Raw genomic sequence first — 24,183 nt, forward strand, 5'->3', positions numbered from 1 at the left:
TCTGCTCAAAATTTGTCCTCCTATGAATAGAAATTGACCTGTTCCGGCATTTTCTCTGAAATCATCCTTGTCGTGACACAATTGGCCTGACAAGTTTTCAAATTGTCACCCTGTATTTAACAAGTACTCAGGGGCGGCTAAGCTATAGTTACTACATAGCCAAGGGTCTAGGCGACCAAGACTGCAAATCCGCCATTGGTGCTACCTCTTGAAATTGTTGCAGTCAAACTAAAAACGATCGCAATTGTAGTTTCCGCCAGCAAGCTGCGACCGCACGTCAAACAACATAATCTATCGCCGAGCGACATAAGCCGCGTACAAAACGTTCGCAAACTTGTCGAACCGGTATCATATGTCGCGCAAAATACTAGCCGGATGCCGCGAATTAGCAGATTAGCGTGTTATCAATCGGCGAGGACGGCATTCGACCTCGTTTCACACGACAATTTGAAGACCTGTCCGACGTTTTGAGTTAGCGCACTGCCGGCAGGATTTCTGCGGAAGATTGCTGTTTATAGTTTACTGCCTATCTAATGGGCCGGCTTTTTGCAGCGTGCCAGATTCCCGAAAAGAAAGAAGTCTAATGGGTTGGTTGTTTTGTACCCAGCCGATAAGCGTTGGCGTTAATGAACTGACCTCAAGCGTTGATTGAAGTACCAATACTTCAATCAACGCCTGAAGGGAGAAAAGTGTGAAGGGAAGTGAGGTTAGGTAGTTTTGAAGGCGCTTCATCCACGTTTTTTGAGGTTACGTCTAGGGTGTTGAAGTTTTGAGAATTGACTTTCTATAAGGCAAGACACATCATCAACCAGATGTACTAGGAGCTGAGTCTTCCAATGAAATATTGATGAATTCTACAATCTTAATTATATGAATTGAATTTGTATTCTATTCTGTCTGGTCTGAATACGTTATATTTTTTTCTCATCCATTTTTTTCCAGAAGTTAAATGGACTTGAAATATGAAAAAAAAATATACGTGCATTATATTTTCAAATCAATATATTAAGTATGTCTGTTTTTATACTCACTATACCTCTTTTATCCCTTATATGAATAACTCAATGCGATCAGCAGTGTAAACATACAACAAAAAAATTTTTAGATTTCTACCATAGATTATTTGTTGAAAATGTGAAAAAGTAAAATCTACCTTTCAACAGAATGTTATGACCATTACTCATCATGAAAAGAACCCAACTCTTGAAACTAAGTTGGACGTTATCTGATGAATATTTGAACGTTTTGTGGAATAAAAGTATTCCTCATACGAGGATGTATTGATATCTAGTTAGCCTAGACCAGTTCCATGCATAAAAAAAAGATTACGTTACCATAGCAATATATAACAATATCTCATTAGGAGTGTCAGTATGAAGTTTGAGGTCAATAAAGTAAACCAGAGTTATGCAATAAATTTAAAGAAAGAAGATGTCCACCGAAATTGTGAAAATCGAATAATTGGAGTATCGAGCCATCATCAAGTACCTGTATTTAAAAGGGTTAAGAGGTGAAGAGATTTACGAAGATATGTTTAATCCCTTGGTGATCAATGTGCTTCGTATGCGACCGTGAAAAATTTGACTGCAAGCTTCAAAAGAGGTAAATTTTCCATTGAAGATGATGACCGATCGGGAAGGCCAGTTTCTATGTCAGTCCCCGAAAATATCGATGCAGTTCATGACATGATTTTATCAGACCGTCGAATTGGGATAAAACGGATATCTGAAGCACAGAATATTTCATACAAACGCGTTCATCCTATAGTTAAGGTCAATTTGGACATGAGAAAAATTGCTGCCAAATGGATCCCCAAATGTTTGAATGTTGACCAAAAGCGTGCAAGGGTAGAATCATCGCGTTCGATGTAGACTTCTTCAACCGAATTGTTACTATGGATGAGACATTGGTACATTTCTACGATCCAGAAACAAAGTATCAATCGATGGAATGGCGACACTCTGGTTCTCCAAGACCTAAGAAGTTTCGTGTCCAAAAATCTGCTGGAAAAGTTCTTGCTTCAGTTTTTTAAGATAGCCATGGAGTAACCATGATTGATTTTTTGGATAAGTGTGGAATAATAAACGGAGATTACTATTCGACATTACTGACCACTCTAGGGGAAAAAATTAAAGAGGAAAGACGCGGAAAGCTATCCAAAGGTGTTTTGTTTTTGCATGACTACGCCCCTGCACACAAATCTCATGTTGCCAGGCAAAAAATTCGTGATTTAGGGTTTGCATTACTAGAACACCCCCCTTATTCACCAGATTTGGCTGCATCCGACTATCAACTCTTTCCTCAACTGAAAAAATTTTTAAAAGGTCGTAAATTTTCTTCCAACGAGGAGGTAATAAAAGCTGTGGAGGTCTGGTTTGCAGAGCAAGAAGAAACATTATTTTAAAGGTCTAGAGACGTTGCAGGTTCGCTGTAATAAATGTATCCAATTAAGAGGAGAATATGTTGAGTAATAAAATATTTTGACGTTGAAATTTCGTTTAGTTTTATAGTAGGCTAAGAATTTTTCAATATATCCTCGTATTTTCTCGTATAATGCGAGTAATTTGATGTTCAAAAATGAAAAATATCTGTGAAATTCGAAAAAATGTGTAGGTACTTTGACCTAATGCAACTCTTTTAAAAAGTGTCACTACACAGATGTGTAGTGTCACAGATTCAGCTAGTTATTCTGAAGGTAATTTCGTTTTTCCAGGGGTGGCCAGCTTATTATGAAAATGGCTGTATATTATCAGGGCCGTAACGGAAAAAATGGTATAGGAAAAAAATGTTTCTTTTGACCTCAAGAAACTACTGTTGAAATATTTGTTCCAGTCAAAGACTCACCATGTATAGCTACGGGGACTTACAAACTAGTGTGAAATCACTGTAGTGTATCTCTTATTCGTGTAATTTAAAGAAATCAACCTGTCAGTTCAGAACTTTAGCCTACGCTTAGCCCGATTTAGTCCATTATCGGCTCGAGATTAAACTATAACAGTTGTTTGGGCAGAAATAAAATAATGAAACTGCAGAATATATTCGATGCTGATTTTCTTCGAAATGCTGCTTCAATCCTACCCAGCATTGCGCTAAGTATCGAATTCTCTCTAATCTGAAACGTCGCAACGTTCGCAAAGACCGACCAATTCATCAAGAGTTATCTGGATCTTTTTCACTGCGTGCAGAAAACGTGAATGAGCATCGGAGAAAGGCGTGGGAGGCGGTGGAATAGCGTTGACCGAGTGTCCTTTGATGTTTTTCCGCCGGCAAAAAGCTAGTGAGTAATTTGAGGAAATGGCACGTACAATAGAGCGCTAATTACACGATAAATACAATCCGTTTTTCCGATTTAATACAGCGAAGTTAGGGAATATCTGGATTTCTTTACAAGCGGACCTTTGGCAACCACGATGAGAATTTTTATTCCTTAAATCAAAATTGGTCGGAAGAACTCAGTTTTGGCTGAATAATTTCTGGTAAATGAGTAAAATTAGCAATATTGGGAGCTTTCAAACCTTTGTTCAAAATGAGCAGTTTTATATCAAATAGCTAGAAGAAATCGTATGGTAGTAACTCCTCCAGAACATCAGTCATACGTGGATAACATCTATTTTCAGATGAAGGATGTATCGAAGTGTTCAGAGTCCACCTATCAAAAGTGAAATATTCCCAAATATTTTCATTTCCGAAATAGCAATGCAATCACTTCGATATCCATGTTTATTATACCGTGAATTCTATTGATAGGAATTCGCAAGAAATAATATCGAAGGCGTTCATGTTGCTTTGACTAGCGCAGATTACCGTTATGCTTCAACGATTATATTTTTAGGCATCTAGGTATTTCAGCGAAGAATTTACGATGTGAATGCTGAACTGATGCCTACTAAGTATTACAGAAGTAATGATTATAGGCGACCTCCCAACTTGTGATATTTTAGAGCAAGCTCAGCAGATTGTTTTAATAACATAAAAACAATCAATCCCATTCAATTTTAATTGAATTAAGATCGGACATCTTTTTTTTTTACTATGTTTTTCATAAAAATTTATTATTTTCTTTATAGTCCGGTATTTGAAAATATGTGTGTTGACGATACACTTTTCGATTGTCATCCCTATAAACCGAAAAGTTGACAGATATACATAGTTAAACGGTGATATTTTTTCTAAATATCTCCCTTCTTGTGTCTCTAATCGTTTTTGTATTAATTATGAGGTTTGTAGATAATAAAGTTCTATACAACATTTGTCCGAAGCAATTTTACATTTTCTTAACCGTTTTCGAGTTAGAGGGCGATAAGGGCGAGGAGCTTAGCCACACATGCGAAAGGCCAAGGTCAATGTAGAAAAAACCCAATCTAACTTATAACTTAGAAACGTTCAAACGTAGAAAAAATTGTTTCGAACCTAATTTGTAGAAAATGTTGTGCTCTCCAACTTCTATTATGAATATGAAAACAATTTGAAGCTGAGGGAAGGAGATAATTAATAAAAAACTGATTTTTGTGACCTTTACGGCCGATTTTTATTATTTCGGCTTGCTGAAACTGTAAGATTATATTTTTTCCGTTATTCTTGAATCATTAGCTTCCAAATAAAAAAAAACACCGCGCTCCTGAATGTACACGTGATGATTTTTTTTGCAAGTTTGGCGCCCACCACACATTTTCGTCACTCTTGAACTGTCAGATTAAGAGAATATATAGGCTGTTTCCTAATTGAATGTCAATATTTATGAGGGTGAAAAAAACTTTATATAACATTATAACTTATGTCCTAAACGTCTTACCTTTTGAGATACAGGTTGGCGAGCAGGTTGCTAAAGTTTTCAAAAATAAATCATTTATTATCAATATCTACAATCCCACTTCAATAATTTCAATGAAATTTGTCATACATGTACTATGAATCAAGAGGCATTTTTTAATGTATTTCGTTTTTTTTTAATTTCCACCAGTGCCGTTCGTACGTAATTTGACCTACCTATTTTGGCAGACATTGATGGTACACCACGGATTTTTCCTGAAATAAAAACTATTTTTGAAATTCCCAATCATTTCTTACCAAAGTTGATCACTTGACTTTTTTCAATCCGATTCACGGTTTCCGTTTAAAAAAATAAAAACCGTTTTTCTGCATGATCATAACAATATCGTTAATACATACATATGATAATATCACCATGCAGAGACATACGTAGATTTCATTTGTGGTATTGTAGATATTGATAATAATTGATTTATTTTTGAAAACTTTACAACCCTGTATCTCAAAAGGTAAGACGTTTAGGACATATGTTCATATGAAGTTTTTTTCTGAAAATGGGCCCAGGAATCACCCCCATAAATATTGATATTCAATTAGGCAGCACAGTTATAATTTTTGGTAGAGGTATTCTGTCTGAAGAATCCAAGGTATCTCCCCTTATAATCTAACAGGCTCGAGTATTTACTCGAGCCCAAATTTCCCTCTTGGGCTCCCCAACAGAAATATTTCTTGAAAACCGACCGATATCTACAATGGTGAACATTTATAAATAAAAACGCAAAACCTAGTGGAATGTGAAATAAACAAAAAGCTTACAATTGTGGGGAAGGCCCATAAAAATTCTAAAATTACATGTCCGGAGTCTGAAGTAAACAATACCTCAACAAATAATGAACTTCAATAGATATAATAACAGACAATATCTTGAAAATTGAAAAAATTACTCTGTAATATATGAATTATATGTTCTCTGCGATATTCTTCCGGTTACTTGGCATATTTTTAGAATTTTTGTTGGATCGCACCACGAGAACGATATTAAGGATTTCCTGTTTATCCAAAGATCCAAACGAGACTCCCAACTTGATACAATATTTAATGTGGTTTATTTGGCTCGTTATAATAATGTAACCCCTTTTAGCCATCATATGCTTATTTAGGAATTTCGAATAAATTGCCAGATATACGTTTTTTATTTATTTTTCGAAATCCATATTTCTCCTAAATTGTTTCTCTGGGAGCAGGGTATAAGGACTCTCCTCATGTTGCATTGTTCGCACATTTTTTTTATCCGGTAATACAATCCGTCCCATGAATACCTGATCCTGTTGCATTTCCCAGACGAATTCTTGTGGCAACGATGCCGCTGTATATAGGGCGCTATATATTATGGCGGTGTCATTAGATTAATCCGAGATTCCTCGAAATATGGCTCCCAGATGTTCGTTCATTAAGGCCTTGGAAGTTTAATTAACTTGTCGGGAAAACCGATATCAACGTTAACCATGTTATCGTCACAAAGAAACAATTGATGCGGGGATCTCTTGTCTGGGAGTTTTTCTTCTCTTTCCGGTGCCTCCTACTCGGTTCTACTGAGAATGGAAACTCGATACGTTATTTCGAGTATTACTTCATATTACTCGGAAACTCGCTCTATAAACTGCATAACACGATTTTATTGATTTTCCTCAGGAGGAGTTAGTTAACCACCACACGTGTTTCGCTATCATATTAGCATCTTCAGGTGGGTGAAGGTGAATCATCCTAGTGAAAATCATTTGATTCAGTTTCTAGGTTGATTATGTATCTTCCTCATTTATCGGCCACGCTAATTCAATATCTGAAGAAATTTGTTCTACCAAGGATCAGAGCATGTTTATGTATAACCTTTCTCGTCTTATTTTGAAGTTCTGAATCTATGTCCAAATTTGGTTCCATTAACCCTGGGACGCCCTGTATAAATGAAATAAACGATATTGTATGTGTACTGATGTATTAAGTGTCTACATTACATGGTCCTGGTCAACCTAAACTGGCAACAGTAAACAAGACCTGCTTTAAAGCGGCGACATAGTAAAGATTAACGAAATGAAGATTCTACCTGGTGCAGTCTGCAGGCTTAAAAAAGGTTCCTTCCGTTGCAAAAAACCTTGAAATCAAGGTTTAACATCAAGGTCTTCTAGTCTTCATAGTACTCTTACTCCATTCGGCATTGTGCCCATAAGGTTGTCAATGAAAGTTCAAGGAACGTTTTTTCAGTTGTCAGTCAGAGCTTCGCGAGCTGTTGTGACGTCTACGGTGGGTCAGGTCAGCGGTGTAATTGATGTGACAGTGCAGACCGGACATGTGCAATAAAAGAAATTTACCCTCTGAGAAATACTAACCGTTTTATGATAAAAAAAATTGATAATATATATCTCACACACGGACCACAAAAATATCATTGATTTACAAAATAATTAGTTGCTTGATTTTTTCAATTAAGCTGTTAGTAACACGACGAACATATTTTATGTGTATGTAATATTCAAATATACGCCTCTGTACATGTTATGTGCAAGAATGACAATCTGATTCAATATAATAGCGGTAGTTCTAGCAACAGGTAGTTCTGATAATCCAGTGTTATATATGCTAGGTAGTTCAAACAACATGTAGTTCAAACAACATGTAGTTCGAATGTGTATATTAATTACACAATTAAATGAGAATACGATGAAAGCACTCCACCTGATATCATTGGTTCTAGCTCCGGCGGTATAAAAATTCGACCATATCAGCACTATTCTGAATTTGGTGCAGATGAATATGACTTCGAACGTAAAAATTTATATTCACCGGCTTCCAACCCAGTTCGCTCGAAAGCACCCATTTTACATAAGAGTTAAGGTAAGCGCACATACAACGGCATCGGACGGACGGTATGGATCGGAATAAATTACTTTCAATGGAACTGAATGGAGCAACGCACATATGTGCGGACGGCAGGCATCGCATCGCATCGCATCCGACGGAATTGAGGAACGAGAATTAAATTCCGACCGATGCGTGATATGCCGGCCGATCCCGACATATGTGCGATACCAATCGGAGATTGCCGCGGCATCTGCGTCATTTTACAAGTCACTACATGCAGCGGCTTGTACGGGTAGTCATAAGAAATACGAATTCACGGAAGAAGCATGAGTTTTCAGGAGAACTTAATACTGCGCGTACAAAATTATAATGAATTGTACAGGGTGGGCAAATTTCGATGTTTTAGCACTACAGCTTTTAAACCAGTAGAGATAGACAAAATCTGATACCCCATTCTCGGTCTCTTTTTCTGAGAAACTAACAAGAGTAGTAGTCATTTTTTTCCACCTTCTTTTGTTTTCGAGTTATAAGCGAAAATTGGAAAAATGGCGATTTCGAAATTAATTTATATCTCCGCTAATACTGATGATAAAGCTCTGGAATTGAAACATTATACAGGCACTTTTTCAAGTAGAATCCAGTGGCGTGCTTGCCTTTTTAGCAGGATTTTTAATTATGAAGCTATTACCCAAAGTTTTGTTTTTTTAAATGGGAACATCAGATTTCTGTGCAATTTTCTGAAAGCTTAATTCTTACTGATTTCAAAAATATATAACATCATATAATTTGTATCAATATAAAAAATAGAAAATTGTCAAAAACCTTTGTTTTCCCAATATTTCTATGGTTTCAACTTTTGACGAGAACAGAAAAATAGAGCTTCCTAAAACAAGATTAGTCTCCTTCCGGCAATGTCATTCTTTCTATGCTTTTTACCAATTTTCACAAAATTTTAATTTTGGAGAAATTGAGTAAGAAGCATAGAAATTAAAGGACTAATAGAAGGAGACTGTGGTAATGATAAGATGCTACATTTTTCTATTCTCATCGAAAGTTGAAACCATAGAAATATTGAGAAAGAAGGTTTTTGACCATTTTTTATTATTTTTATTGATACAAACCATATGACGTTATATATTTTTGAAATCAGTAAAAATTGAGCATTCAAAAAATTGCACAGAAATCTAGTGTTTCCATTTAAAAAAACATAACTTTGGGTCATAGCTCCGTAATTAAACATCCTGCTGAAAGAGCAAGCACGCCACTGGATTCTACTTAAAGAAGTGCCTGTATAATGTTTCAATTTCAGAGCTCTATCATCAGTATTAGCGGAGATATAAATTTATTTCGAAATCGCCATTTTTTCAATTTTCGCTTATAACTCGAAAACAAAAGAAGGTGGCCAAAAAGGACTATAACACTTATTAGTTTCTCAAAAAAAGAGACCGAGAATGAGGAATCAGATTTTGTCTATCTCCACTGGTTTAAAAGCTGTAGTGCTAAAACATCGAAATTTGCCCACCCTGTACAATTTAAGTGACAGAAATTATAGCAACCATTTTTTTTTTCGTCCTTCATCAAGTGCGGAAATAAATGAATATATTCTCCAAAATCCTTCCTTTTTTACATATGTCATGTATCCACATTCGTCTACGATTCCTTCGCTTTTGAAACTCTTCTTCCTCCAGAACAAACGGTAGTTCCTCACAGCTTGAAGACATATTCGCAACTAATCTATTCCTCCGGAGTCCGGCGATTCCGATGTTATATGTGCGATACCTTCATAAAAATTCCGCCGCTGCCATGCCGTTCCTTCCATGCCGTCCGTCCGATGCCGATGTTTGTGCGCTTACCTTTACAGTCGTTTCGGAACAAAGTGTAGAACGACCAAATACATCATGCTAAACTGCGGACAGACACTTTTCACTTCACACTTATACCCGTAAGAGTAACGTGAAACGGGAAAAGGATCCTTAATTTCGCAAAACGTTAAGCCTCCCTCGCGTAGTCGCTCATGCATACTTTAAACGAGGAAATTACTCAGGTTGTTCAAGTGGCGATGTAGGTATTTGACAATTTGGGAGTGGTAATTCACCTACATTAATTTTTTCATTTCACCTGCTAAAAAAGTGGAATTTAAGAACATTAAAATTGAAACATACATTTAATTGTGTTTTTGTGCTGGACTTTTCAGTTTTTGCATTTTTCATCCAATTTTTCCTGAATATTTATAGACGCAACATCAGTTACAGGCTTTCCGATTGTCAACCACTTGATATCAGCCGGAAATTCAATTACAATTGTAATCTATATAGATAACTCGAGTTTCTGTGTCAATGTCGGCCACTAAATTGTACAGGGAACCTTCGAGTGGTAAACGGCATTGCGTAAAAATGTGGAAACTTGATTTCTCGCTCAACTTGGAGTCTAATAAAATACAAGGAACAGTTTTTCATTAGCGTAGCCAGGATTTTATCTTGGGGAGAGATAATTCTGAGGGGAGGGGTGGTTGTGTTTCCACCCTACATAAAATCTCATTTTCAACATGAAGGAAAACATACGGATAAACATGAAATCCACCGAAGAAAATCTAGATGTACCGCCCTAACTTTAGTGTGGACGTTTAAAAACCTTATATTTAAGGTAGCTCTAAAGCAAGAAGTTGCAGATCGGGTGAGCGCGTCCTCGTCTCCTTCGTGTACTTCCTGTTTTCTCAAGTTGGGGAGCCCAAGTTTCGATTTTGTTTGCAGAGGGGACAGGAATGTCGTAATGACGTCAAAATGCCCGCTGGGTTGCGAACACAGAATAATTATTTTCGTGAAATGCACGTACGGCAACGCCCCGACTCATTCTGATGCTGACTGAAAACTACGGACCCTAAGGAACACAAAGAGCCCTTTCGCGCCTACTCTTTTTCGGTTATTCGTTGCTTGAGTTGTGGCAGGGCGTGTGGACGATGTTTGAAGACCTTCTTTTTAAGGTAAGAAGTCGCAGATGCCCAAATTAGGTGAGTGCGCTGGCCACCCCATGTCCTCACTCAGTCGCCCCGGAAACATCTGTCTCTAAACAGCTAATTTGAGCTGTAGCCCCATCCTACTCCAACAGCTTGCACATTTTCGGTTATTCTTTCGGTTCTCCATGCCATTGTCCTCAAGTTGAAGAGCCTAAGTTTTGATATTGTTTGCTCAGGGGGTAGAAACGTTGACAGGAATGTCGAGATGTCGCCGAAACGCCTTTATTAAGGGTTATTTCTGTAAAACGTGAGAACAGCAAAACCCCGATGCATTCCGGTCCAAATTATGGCGCCGTTTAAAAACTACAGACCCTAAGGAACATAAAGAGCCCTGCCGCACCTACCTGCCCCCACCAGAGCCCTTCGAAGCTCGCCAATCAACTCTGCTGGACTCTGTAGATGGCTTGGGCTCATCCCCACTCGAGCTATTGTGACTTATGAAGTGGAAAATCAACTGTAATAACGAAATCCGCCGACAATTCGAAATTAAAACGGTTGGAAACGTTAAAATGCTGCCGTTTCATCAAAACCGAGCGCCCGCTTGGAAAATCGCGTCAGTGGACCAAACGAACAAATTGCAACACCAAATTGACGTTTACGTCACGCCTGGGAGATGACGGGAATGCGGATTTTTCTGTGTGTCGATCGAAAAATCAGGACAACGCCGCGACTTTGGTATTTATGGGATCGTTTGTTTGGAAGTTGAATCGGCGGTCCAGAAATAGCTCATTAAAGTTTATTTAGAATGTAGGGTGTCCGTTTTTCGGACGTATACGCTAGGTCGTGACGAACCTGGCCCTATTTTGTGATGTCCTATCAGCTGATTCAGCGGCAGTGCGTTTTCCCGATATGTTTTCCTCAAAGATATTAATATCTTTGGTTTTCTTCAATATGTATCGGCTGGCTGACCTATTCATTACTTTATTGCTTCTAATCGCTTACAGATGGCGTTTATGGGTCTCTATTTCTAGAAATTAATAATAAGAATAAATATTACGCCTCAATTTTGTATATTAGGTTTGGTCACTACATACGTTAACTTGCCTGGAAGGCAATAGTAAGCAAGACTGCTTTGTAGCGACAAAATAGCTCTTTGCCTTTCCGACATTGTGCCGATGAGGTTCGCAATGAAAGTTTGAGGAATGTTTTGCCAGATGTCCGTATTCGCGAGCTCAGCGAGCTGTTGTAATGTATGCGATGGGTCAGTTAAGCGGTGTAATAGATGTGACATTGCAGACCAGACTCTGAACCCTTCGGCGTCCATCACTGTTTCAATGAAATCGAATTCAATAATTTAATCCTTTTTCTACTGCAAATAATTTCTGCCCGATTAGTTTCGACTAGTATTACTCGCCATACTCAAGAGCTAGTAACAAGACAACTGCAACGGAAGAAAGATATCAGAAAATAATTATTCCCATAGAATGAATTTATCTTACATTTTCAAAAAATTTCGTCAATAAATAAAAATATAAGTGTGAGCATAAACAAACTATGTAGATGTCATAATATGATCGACAGAAACATACAAATCAAAAATAAGCAGGTGGATACACACGAACACAGAATAGAAGAAAATATGACAGATCAATGCCGAGAAACATATCATACATTGGAGGCGCACCAAGAAACAATATAAACAGGTGTAAAATAATCAAAATAAAACACTCATCTGTGTTATCAACCACATTATAACTAAGTTCTTTCCTGTATACTTTACTAGTGGTGTTGCCAACAACAAATTAACTTATCATTGATAAGTCATTACAGAATTTTTCTCTTACAACACAGACTGTTTTAAGAGGGAATTACCCAACATTCAAATTCAAACGACATTTTTCACCCGCTACAGACCTTCTATTGCTATGTGGTGTTCAAGGATATTTCATGAAAAATGTAATCCATTGGGCAAAGCCAACCATATTACATTGGAAACGAAAAAGAAAATTATTTAACATATATTTCCGGAAAAAGAAATTTTTAGACTTTACACCCATACCTCATCCATTTCAAGAATTTTCCACCAAAAATAATAAAAAAAAAATGAACAGTAAAGCCAGCAGAACGAACCTTGGAAACTGAAATTCTTCAATCAGTGAAAATTTGCACTTTCGGGCAACATCACCTAGTTACTTTATTTTCCGTCTCTGTTTTGTGTTAGGGAATCGGAAAAAGTTTCCTTCAACCGCATTTGAAAAGCCACGTGGTTTAATTCCCTCTTGAACTTAAGGAAGAGAGATGAAGGACCGTAACTTCCATGTACAAAGTCTTTCCGAACACCTACAAGAATAGATTATCTTGTATTTTTTTTAAATAAGACTAATGGCTCTCATGAGGACCATTTTTTTCATCATCGAGTTCAACCCATTGGTTTCAGACCATTTTCTGCCCCCTATCTGAAAATTATCTATATTTGAGCAAAATTGCAAAGAATGTTTTTAGTGACCTTTTTGCGGTTCTACATCGAGGAAATCCACGCTTACATCGTCGTTCGCCTAATTTTGAATAGAACGAAAAGTGCTACCAGACGAGTTGCTCGCTGAATATCAAGTACCTAGTTCCCCCTAAATGGGGCCAAAAATTCGGCCGTTATGCAACATCGCGTCCGTGAAGTGGAACATCCGTAGCGTAGGTACATCCATCCGTATACTTCACAAAATTCAATAGTTCAAAGATGGAGATTCGCGATTATGGACAGATGAAAAGGCGTTCCATTCCGAGAGTAGAAAACGAAAGAAAGTATTGGGAGATATGGCAATCTCTTTCAATGCGGATTTGCTGCTTCGAAAGGCTTATGTTTGTTAGAGATCCTACCCATTGAATGGGCATTCTGAGACGGACAATAGTCCATTAGGGGGAATAGAGGAGAGACAAACTGGAGGAAAATCATTAGAATTGCCATTTATACAGCACACCGTGCTAGATACAGGGTTAGCACACCTGGAATATTTCCAATATAAAGAGTTTCCTGGAATCTGGCGGTTAAATTTTTATTTCATACCTTCTAATTCTAAATTCATAGTTACACCTTCTTGAGAATCTTGAATGGCAAAGATGTTGAGTTCCGAGTTCCTGCCATATAGAAGAACACGCCTTCTTATAGTATAAGTGTGTTTCATGCCTGAACAGGTCGTGGCTGAGAAAATCATAAAGCTGATCTGTAAATATGGAGGCTTTGTTTGTTGCGTCGCCGATATAATAGGAATTGGGGAAGATCTATTGCAGACTATACAGATGGATACGCCACCTATCGCCGAATATAGAAGGAGCCATCTATTTAAAGATAGGGAGTAGCCATATTAATTCAATTCCTGAAATATTTAGATATATTATATTATTCATGAGTAAATTGCAAGTTCCACTAATAATAAAATTTTTTAGTCACATCAATTACCGTCACAGAGGTATATGCATAATGTGATATTAACGTCTGTTATGCGGAATAGTTGCTAGTTGCTCGTGAATGTTAGCGAGGCTTTAATGTCGGCACTTAATGAATTCGGGAACACTATCAGGCCTCATCGATAGAATCTGTCAATATTGTCCGTACTCGAGAACGTTTTGCTCAAATATTTGTTGGCTTATCCCGAACACATATTTGTATTTACACTAGGCTTTAGGGGGGAATATAAGTTCGTGTGAGTATAGTTTCAATCTGCAGAATATTTTGTTGAAATTAAGGATCATATACCTTTATAATTTCAAGCAAACAGAATTAGTTGTATTTTGAAGTCCTTGCTGTAGGAGCTATAGTATCCCTCATTAGGTTAATACTTATCAGCCCTAACTGATGTAATGTTGTCAGGTATTTATATCTCAATCCTGTGGTAACACGATTATGTACCGTGCTTTCATTGGTCAATTCCCTCACTCCACATTGTTTTTACATTCGTGTTATGGATGACTGGTAGCCAAGCGCTATTCAGAGCGAGTCTTTGGCTTCTACATAAAGGGTTAGTCTTTGACTAACAGTAGATTTTTTGGGTCAAAAGAAACACTTTTTTTCTTTACCATTTTTTTTTCGAATCTTCTCGGTTTAAAAGATACAGGCTGTTGAAAATCCATAAAAATTATCTCACATAAGGTGTTCATGTGATCCGCTAACGAATCTTTTTTCTTTTCAGAGAAGAAGTCAAGGACCACAAGGTCAGCTGGGGCGCCAAGTTCTCGTTCCCCTGCAAGATGTTGGCGAACGCCTCTACCGGCGTACTTGAGCGTTGCGTCTTGCGCATTTCCATACGGAAGGAGAGCAAAGGGGGAAGATCCTTCAATAAGCTAGGCTTCGTCGATCTGAACCTCGCCGAGTACGCAGGCGCCGGCATCACCTACAAGAAGGCGCTGCTGGTTGGCTACGACGCCAGACATCGGCAGGACAACAGCATGTTGAAGTTCTCCATCGCCATGAACATGCTGTCCGGAGACGTCCTTTTCAAAGTGTGAGTGTTCTATTGTAAAACTTCGATTATGATGTAAATAAGCATTGGCCGAACAACGTTTTTTTTTTATTTTTGGCGAAATACCGATTATAGAAACGCGAATACTTCTCCCAAGTTGACAACTGACCCAGAACTGTTTTGTGGTATAGATAAATTAATACACATATAGAAATAGTGTCTGGAGAAACCAAAACCAAAAGACTCTGGAGTAATCTTCTAGGAGTGGATCATTCCAATAAGTTCCTCTGGAATTTTAAAACCAAGAGAGATCCAAGAAGTATTTGGATCTGAATAAGAATAACTTACACCTTCTCACGGGCTTCCTCACAGGACTGGAGCTGGAAGACGAGATTTAGATGTCGTATAGACCTTAAGCTTACCTCCTTACCAAACCATAAACTGGGTAGTTCCTACTTCCTCCTCAGGCGACAATGTCCTGTAAAGCGAAGCGTGCACTGAAGTTGCGTTGCGACCAGATGACAAGTGGAATTTTTGGAGTCTATGTAAATAACATGTAGCTGTGCCTCCATCGGAATGGAGGAGTGTGGTAGATAATCAAAGCAAGTGTGGTGGAGTTCAGTTACAACTTGCGTAGAACAATTTCAATTTTCGCAGTTTGGAGATTTGAATTGCACCTTGCTTATCACTCCTAAATTAATTTAATTGGGGGCTAGGAAGGTGGTGAAGAAATCAGCAAACCTTAGCTAATGCCAACGTTTCGCCATCATATATCGTTGCTTCTTCAAGGCTACAAGATACAGATAACAGTCATATATAAAAAAATCAAATGATAAAAATATACTACATACATCACATAACAGAGAAAAACAAACACTAACACATATACAAGAAAGTGACTCATTACAGGGCCACGCTCTACATCAAACCCATTTACCAAAGCCAAACTAGGCGTTCAAAAATTGTTCATAAAGTAAGAACCGCAGACAGCATAACATCGAAAAAAAAAAGCTTCAAGGATTGAACTCGCCTAAGGGATACTTTTTAGATCATTTTTTGAAATAATCCATCCTTTGAAGATTCTTGCTTTGTCAATAAAAGGGGTTTATGCCCTTTTATTGGCAGGTGTATTGGTCTCCTCGTAATTCTGCAGACGGTGAATGAAAATGAATACGCAGCATTTTTGGGAGACCCTCTAAATTAAGGCTCCATTGAGGTGGAAGATTCTTGCTTCAATGATTAAGTGTTTCCGGTATTAATTAAGTCGTTTAGCTACTATGAGGTTTCTCATACAGACACTTAAAACCGGAATTACGAAGAACCACTGTGCAATTTTACCTAAAGGTTCATTATCAAGTCTTTCCATTCCCTTTATTCTATTAATTGTTGGATCTTTGAGTGAGGTATACGGCCTCATACAAATTCCTGTGTTGGATTTCAGTATTCAGAAGCAACGCTTTGTTTTGCAAGCTAACAATAAGTGATGATTAGATGTTCAAATGCAAATATAAAACTCGATATCTCGATCGGTTATGATAGAACAATAGTTGTAATGATCTTACTTCTTGGACCGCCCGCGGAGATTCAAAATATACTGCTCAAAAATTGAAGTGGATCTTTGAATGTGAAGAGGCGTATGTTTGCGTATTACACACGCACAAAATATGGTCCTCGTAACACTTAAGCTCGGTTGTAGTTCAACATTCAATCTGTCAAAATTTTGTTGTTAAGTTGAGCTGGGTTCACACTTGAACTTGAACTGTGGCTTAATTTAAAAAAAAATTAATATTACAGTTACATTTCTTGTAGGTGTGTGATATTCGATATTTTTGTGTGGTACTTATGCGCAATAATGGGCTATTGCAACACATGTGTTTCAAACTGTGGATCAATTTTCACGAGTTTAACATGCGTTTAGAAAACTTCCGGGTGTCACAAAGTATAATTAGTAAAGCATAGAATCGCCGTGGTACTAGTGGAAGTGCCGCATTTTCTTATTGTTGTTGGAGATCTACAACTGTCGCACAAGATCGGCTGAAACCATGCCCCTCCAGACCAAAATTGTTTTGATCATATTTGGTCTGCAAGATTATAACAAATAGAGCACTTACCTAACCCACCGCAGACATTACAAAAGTTGGCCTATGCTTTCAGGGATATTTGGCAAAAATTTCCTCAAAGTTTCATTGATAACCTCATTGACATAATTCCGAATAGAGTAAGAGCATTATGAAGAGCTAAAGAAAGTCCCACCCAATATTAAACCTAGATTTCAAGGAGTTTTCAACAGAAAGAATCTTCATTCTGTTTATTTCTCTACTATGGACGGGTATTTTTATATAATTCGGTTCTGTCAACCTACAGAGTCACGGTTTCGTTTTAAATGGCCCGATCTGTATATAAAAATAGTTTTTCATTTCCCTCTGTATGTAAATGTATGAGAATTATGCACTTCGATTTTTGAACAGTGTAGTTAGATCGCAATCAACGAATCTGAAGATTCAATCAACAAACCTCCTATGACGCCCATTAAACAACTTTCCAGATTCTCTCATCTCGTCTGGGATCGAAATAAAGTATGCAATCATTTTTTATGACTTCATTAATGATTAACGTTCTGTAATTATCCGAAAAAATTGCATCAACACACGAGCCGAACAACTGTAGGAAAATTATGAACGTTCGAAATGGATGTTTATGATTTTAGCCGAGTTTAATTGTTATTGACATTGAAATTTTACTCTGCTGACTCGTCGAAACATCTTTTTTCGTGAGATTGCTGTTGCCAGGAGTACGCGAAGGTTATTTATGTGCTATTGACTTGTGTGAGCTAAAGAAATTTTTGGATCGAATGAGAATTACAATCCCAATAAGTCATACACCGTTTATTTTTTATTCGAGGTAGGCATATTATCGAAGTGCCATTAAATCAGCTATCAAATGACGTGAAGTGGGTGTGCCTTTCGAAATAAGAAAGTAGAAGGGTTGCTTCTGGTATAGCTAAAAGTTGCAGAGGTAGACCTATATGTGATACATATTCTAAAAGAGAACCCTTCTACTATCAAATCTTGAAATTTCACCGAGCTCTGTACAATCGTTCGATCATGACGATTTTTTTTTTAACTGACCATATCGGAATTTTTTTGAAGGTCTTCTTTCGACACGCGCATCTCCCAGAAAAATCATGGTAGAACTAAATGTGACTCCTTCTTTTTGGGAGACGAATATTGAAGTATGAGCTCGGAAGAAAAATCATTTTGTACCTACTCATAAAAAATATCTTCTTCTAATAAAATAAGAAATGAATTTCGAAATACGATTCCTAGCTCAAGTCGATACCGTGCTCCATCACTGTTTGAAAGAAGGCTCGTGAACGTCCGATTCAGAATGCTTTCTTCTTATCCGCACAATTTTCCCATTCATATCCAGGCGTCACGTACCATATGATGGACAACGCTGTTGTGGTTGATTTGAATCTGACAGCGTATGGTTTTTAGATTAAGATTGTGGAAGTTCTATTGCATAATACTTTGCGGTCTGCGTCCTTGAATTCTAATTGTACAGGCTCGTTTTTATTTGTTGCTGTGTTTTTATGTGAAATCTACCTGTCTCTGGAACGATCTAACCCTAATAAAGGGTTCTAATGAAATATCTCTTTCCCAAAAATAAAGAACACAATGTCAAAATGATTTTTTTTTTAATCTTTTAATAATACGGTACCAATGCAATTTTGCATAAGTCTTCGAATCGGTACTCCACTAATATCCACTGAGTCAATTCTTTTGTATAGGTATCCCTTTTCAATATTGAGAAGAAAATTAAAGACGCATATTTCTAGCTCATGGTTGAAAGTTACAGTGATTACAGATGATTCTTGCTTAATTTTTTTCTAACTTCTATCACTTTACAGTCCTTCCCCGTCTCTGAGGCCCAAGTCGGCGGCAGCAGAAGAACCACCTCAAGAGCAACGCACAGAAGATTATTCGGGGGGATCTCACGGGGGATCCATTGCCAGCGGAAGTTCCGGCTTTGGAAGCTTGCCAAAGAAACGACCAGCGCTGTTGTCTTCAGGTGAGCATTTTTATGAAGAGGCGCTTAGGAGACAAAGCATTTTAGCTTTTGCAGCTTTCGTTTTCGTGATCCTTCCCTCAAATCGACGAATGAATATGAATTTCACGTCAAAAGTTTAAGAATATTGAATTTATCAGTGTTTTCTCTTCAGAAATACCCAATTTACTTTTGAAATATTTCCTCGGCATGCATAATTACCTATTGGAAATATTTCAAGCATGGAATCCTGAGTCAAAAGATGAAGATATAATCCAAAAATAAACTATGTCCCTCTCCTGATTTACAAGATGTTTTATTTGAAAACTATTTTTGGCTAGTATTTCGAAACTGCCTGAACCATCCTTGTCATATTTAGCAGAGTGTAGTTACTATAAACCTCACAAAATTATGTCAGCCAATCTTTACTTGCTACTACCTACGTACGACAAGGGCATGTGACAGTTTAATCCCTCCCAATTTCTACGCCACTGCCGGAATTGCATCTTTGCAACAATTTTTGATTCGCCACTACTTCCTACGTAAATGACGTTCTCTTTTTTCATAGTGTTAAAATCCAGAGATCTTTAAAGAACATAAATATGCACAATTATTTTTATTTAAATGCGTACTTGATCAGAATTTCGAATTTATCAGAATTGAGAAATAACCGTTTGAATAGTCAAGACAGGAAATTAGAATTTTAGAATTCATTGACGTACGAGGGGACGTCTTCATTTATTCCCCAATTTATTATTATCCCAATTCAGGATGTTTTTCACGCTCTGAAATCGTTTTTCAAAAATTCGAAAGGCACAATGTTTATGGTTTCGAACGATGTCGGAATCCTGAATTGAAAACTGAATTGAAACTGAAGATATTCCAATCAAAATTCAAAACGAACAAATTCTTCTAAAATGAGGGTGCACCTTCGTTACACCCCACCTGCGTGGAGAGAAAAATTCAATCCACGATAAAAATAGGGAACAGTCGTTCGGACTCCAAACACATGTGTTCTGTCCCCGCAAGTTAAATCCTGGCAGAAAATTGTCGCAAACTTCACTTTTTCCATAATTGATATGCCCTTCGTCGTTTGATACTATTTTGAGCTTTTTAGCAATTTTAAGGACTAATTATCTAATTTGCCTGGGCTATACTAGGAGTCGACGGAAATAGCATTGGAGGTAAAGTTTACCTTCCCCACACAACTAACCGTCAGCTGATTTTGACAATTGGTTACAGTGCCTCATTATAGATCCCAAGATCCCCTTCAAAATTTAATTGGTACCTAGTCAACTTCTTGTATCGTTGACGTTTGATGGATCGAACATCGGGCGTGGAACAAGATAAACGAAAGTGATAATTGCAAATCAGCAACGCATTTTCTTTCGGCGCTTTCCATGAATGAAGTCGATTCAACAATTCCATCGGAAGACCCGTTCAATCGTGCGGTTTGAATTAATCATTACCCATTCCATTGACGATTGTATAATAGTCGGAGTCCGCAGAAACGGAATATCGAATTAGATCGGCGGTATTGTTCGCTGAATTGAAACAAATCGGTCGGCGTTTCCTGTACGAATCGACCGATAGTTTCGCGATTTCTGATGGGTTTTTGTGCGATTTTATCGTCCCGTGTAGCGTTACGACAGGTCGGGGGAGAAATCGGAGATGGTTACGGAATGGACGTTTGAATTTTGATGGATCTATGTAGAGCGAAATCGCGAGCGATGATGTAGGCAGGAAAATATTCGGGGTAGATAAGGATGCAAAAATATAACATCATCGTTGAGCAATTTCTACGAGCAACAAACGCTCTATTTATAATGAAATTGTTTTTCAACTTCGCATATGTTTACTTTGCTTATTAGTTGAATTGGTCACATGAAATATTTGGAAACTGGTAAAAAACCTAAAAAGCTGAAACGCACTAAAGTAATATCTTCGGTATTTCACATTTTTTTATGAATACTCGAACAGGTCAATTTTTATTTCATATTTCTCAACTTTTAATGATAAACTGCTCGTTCAAAATTCAGTATATCGTTGTTTTCCAAAAATGCATATTTTACGTATCATCATTACACCCCATTAAAATTTTAAGGACATTTTTCTCACGCTCCCGTCTTCCTGATCGAATTTCGTGAAGAATGTGGGACGTGGTCCCTCAATTTCTGGCAGCTTCTGGGAAAAATTAACTTTTTCTGGATGATAATGCTCTGCACACAGATCTTATTAGGTGATCACTGCTAGAGAAAAGTAGGGTTTTCTACGCCTAGCATCACCTCCTAGTCCTTCTGACCTAAATCCAATAGAGCACGCTTTGATCCAATTGAAATCGATGTCCGCAGACTTGAGATAATTTAATGATAAAAAATCAAAAAGTATCGGTGAAATTTGAAGAATTGGGTATATTGGCTGAATACATCTCTGTTTATAAGATCCACAGATGTGTAGTGCCACAGATTTAGCTGGTTATTCTTATAATTTTGTTTTTCCAGGGGTGATTATGAAAACTTAAAATGGCTATATATTTTTATCAGGGCCGAATCGGGAAAAATGGTATAAGAAAAAAGTGTTTCTTTTGACCTCAAGAAGCTATTGTTGAAATATTTGTACGATTCAAAGACGCACCCTCAATAAAAGATGAGTATTTGACTTTTATATATATTTTATTTGACTTGAAGTCAAAAGAAACACATTTTTCCTTCGCCATTTCATTTTCGATTCTGTCTAGATAAAAAGATATAGAAATTTTAAGTTCTCACAACGAGCTCTGCCCCCCCTTAGAAAAATAAAATTTCCTTCAGAACAACAAGCTGAATCTATGACATTACACATATTATGTGGATCTTTTTAACAGAGCTGCATTTAGCCAAAGTGCTCAGTTGTTCGAATTTCACTGTAATTTTTCATTTTTGTGATCATGTATTTGTTAGTGAGCTTTGAACTTACTCTAAGAGTTAGATTGTTGTAATATCTGGTAGTTTTATTGTATTAAGTGGCCATAATGCGGAAACTTGAAGATATAGGTGGAATTTTGTGTTGGGAAAAGATTCATCACTTCAAGGATATTCCGAAAATCATTTTATTGTGAAATATAACTGAAATTTTTTTTTCATTTTCAACAACTTTGTCTTTTTAACCGAGCCGAAATTAAAAAAAGATTTGTTTCCTTTGACCTCAAAAATATTCTGTTAATATTTGTAGAACTCAAAGAATCACCCTGTGAGTGCTGGCCTTGACCTAGATAATTGGCTAAGGCCGGTAAAGGGTATTTCGAAGATTGCTTCGATGAGGGTGGGAAAGTCTTATTAAATAGGGTATGTCCAGAAATTCCGCTCAACACCTATCAGTGGATATCATGCATCGGACAAAAGAGTAGTTAAATGTCTTCACGCGGGAGCACTCCCTTATTTCAAGAGTTTCCTCCATTCTCTTCATTACCTCTTCATCTTTCAGAGCTGGTTATTGGTCAGACCTTGTCCGAGAATAATATTCCCGTAACCGTGGCTTCAGACTGCAGCGAGCCCATCCAAATACCCGTCGACCACGAGGAGATACCTCTGGGAGAGCCCGGACATTCCAGAAACTCCTCGAACACCAGCCAACTGTCGAAAGCCTCTGGATACAGCAGTATTCATTCTCACTCCCACAGTCGACAGTCCAGCTCTGGAGACTCCGGACACATCAGGTAATTATCCAACTGGGACTAAGAGGAGATGGCCGTGATCTCAGTTCACGGAATTTTTTTAATTTTTTTTTTTTTACAATCGAATCGATTTCTTTTCATGGTTTGTATTTAATGAGATGGTGGAAGATGTTAAGGGGAAAAATCGAGTAATTTCATGAATCGGAGGATTTCCGGATTATAAAAAGAACAGAGACAGAGCAACAGATTCAAACTTCGATCTAGTTCAGCAAAAAAGTTCTATTCTGACCGAATTACATGGGGTGTATTTTAATGTATGAAATGGTATTTTCACTGTCCTAACTCAACCTAAAATTCTAACCTAACCTCAAAAGTATTCAGTTTTATTTTCACACAGAATCGATCAATTATTCAGATTTCTCCCAATAAATTAACTCAAACTTCAATTTGTTGAGTTCTGTGGGGAAAATAGTTAACGGACAAAAAGTGTCTGCGGACGAAATATGTTCACATGTTGAGATACCTTGATACTGAAACTGATTCTAAACGGCATTGGCCTTGGTAACCTAGAACTGCGCTACGTTGTCTCTTAAAACGAAATTACTCTGATTTTTCCCCTTTAACGCAATGATATAAGGGGCTCATGCATGCGTTCTCACTTTTTTCTTTACTTAGGAATCTCCATTCGTCCCTAAGGATAGCGTCTTTCTATAAATCAGCCTTGAACTCCTCCAAATTCACCAGAACCCAAAGTATCCCCACCAGAATCTCCTCCAGCTATCCCCACCCACCCGGCGCCGTTCCTAACGGTCCTGAACCCTCCCAGGACGCCGGCAAGACGAGCAAAGTTCCCTCCATAGAACTGAACCCGGACGAGTCGATATACTCGACCCCCAAGGGTTCCCTGAATAAGCAGACGAGTAACATGAGCAGCTCGAGCAACGAGGAGTACAAGACCCCGGAGGGGGGTCTGGACAACAGGGACGTCTTCTCGCAGAACTTCAACGAGTTGCAGAAGTCGTTCTCGACGACCGCGGTCGAGTTTCAGAGGATGAAACACAAGGAGTTCGTATCGACGAAGAACGCGTTGAATTCGAAGGCGCCAGAGGGTGGCGGCGATGCGCACGCGGTGATGCGTTCCAAGAGCGACTACGCTCTCAGTCCCATCACCTCGAAGTCCACCTGGTGGGCCAATAGGATCCCGGAGAGCCTTTACGCGTTCTTGACTCCGAGTCCGAAGAGGAAAAATATGATTTACTCGACGCCGACCAGGCCGGTCACCGTTTCCAACCCCTTCAAGATTTCCCCCGTCCCCCTGACCAAACAACCCTTCCATACCATATCCTTGAATTCCCTGCAGAATGGAGCTGCTTCTTCTGGGGAAGCCGGTGGTCAACGGCTTGGTGTCCAGTCAGTGAAGAGGTAGGAATAGTAGAGGTTTTGGTTTCGGT

The 24,183-nt window shown here is 38.0% G+C and overlaps 1 protein-coding gene across 2 annotated transcripts in view; it reads left to right on the forward strand.

Moving 5' to 3' along the window:
- LOC123318709 overlaps positions 1-24,183 on the forward strand; it is a 50,493-nt gene that overhangs the window by 20,655 nt on the left and 5,655 nt on the right. For both annotated transcript variants that reach the window (XM_044905409.1, XM_044905410.1), the window contains exons 3-6: positions 14,764-15,075; positions 18,944-19,104; positions 22,543-22,774; positions 23,408-24,154. In XM_044905409.1, coding sequence (XP_044761344.1) covers positions 14,764-15,075; positions 18,944-19,104; positions 22,543-22,774; positions 23,408-24,154 — 1,452 coding nt within the window. The remainder of the gene's footprint in view (positions 1-14,763; positions 15,076-18,943; positions 19,105-22,542; positions 22,775-23,407; positions 24,155-24,183) is intronic.

This window comes from Coccinella septempunctata, chromosome 8, assembly GCF_907165205.1.
Source record: "Coccinella septempunctata chromosome 8, icCocSept1.1, whole genome shotgun sequence".
In the NCBI taxonomy this organism is placed as follows: Eukaryota; Metazoa; Arthropoda; class Insecta; order Coleoptera; family Coccinellidae; genus Coccinella; species Coccinella septempunctata.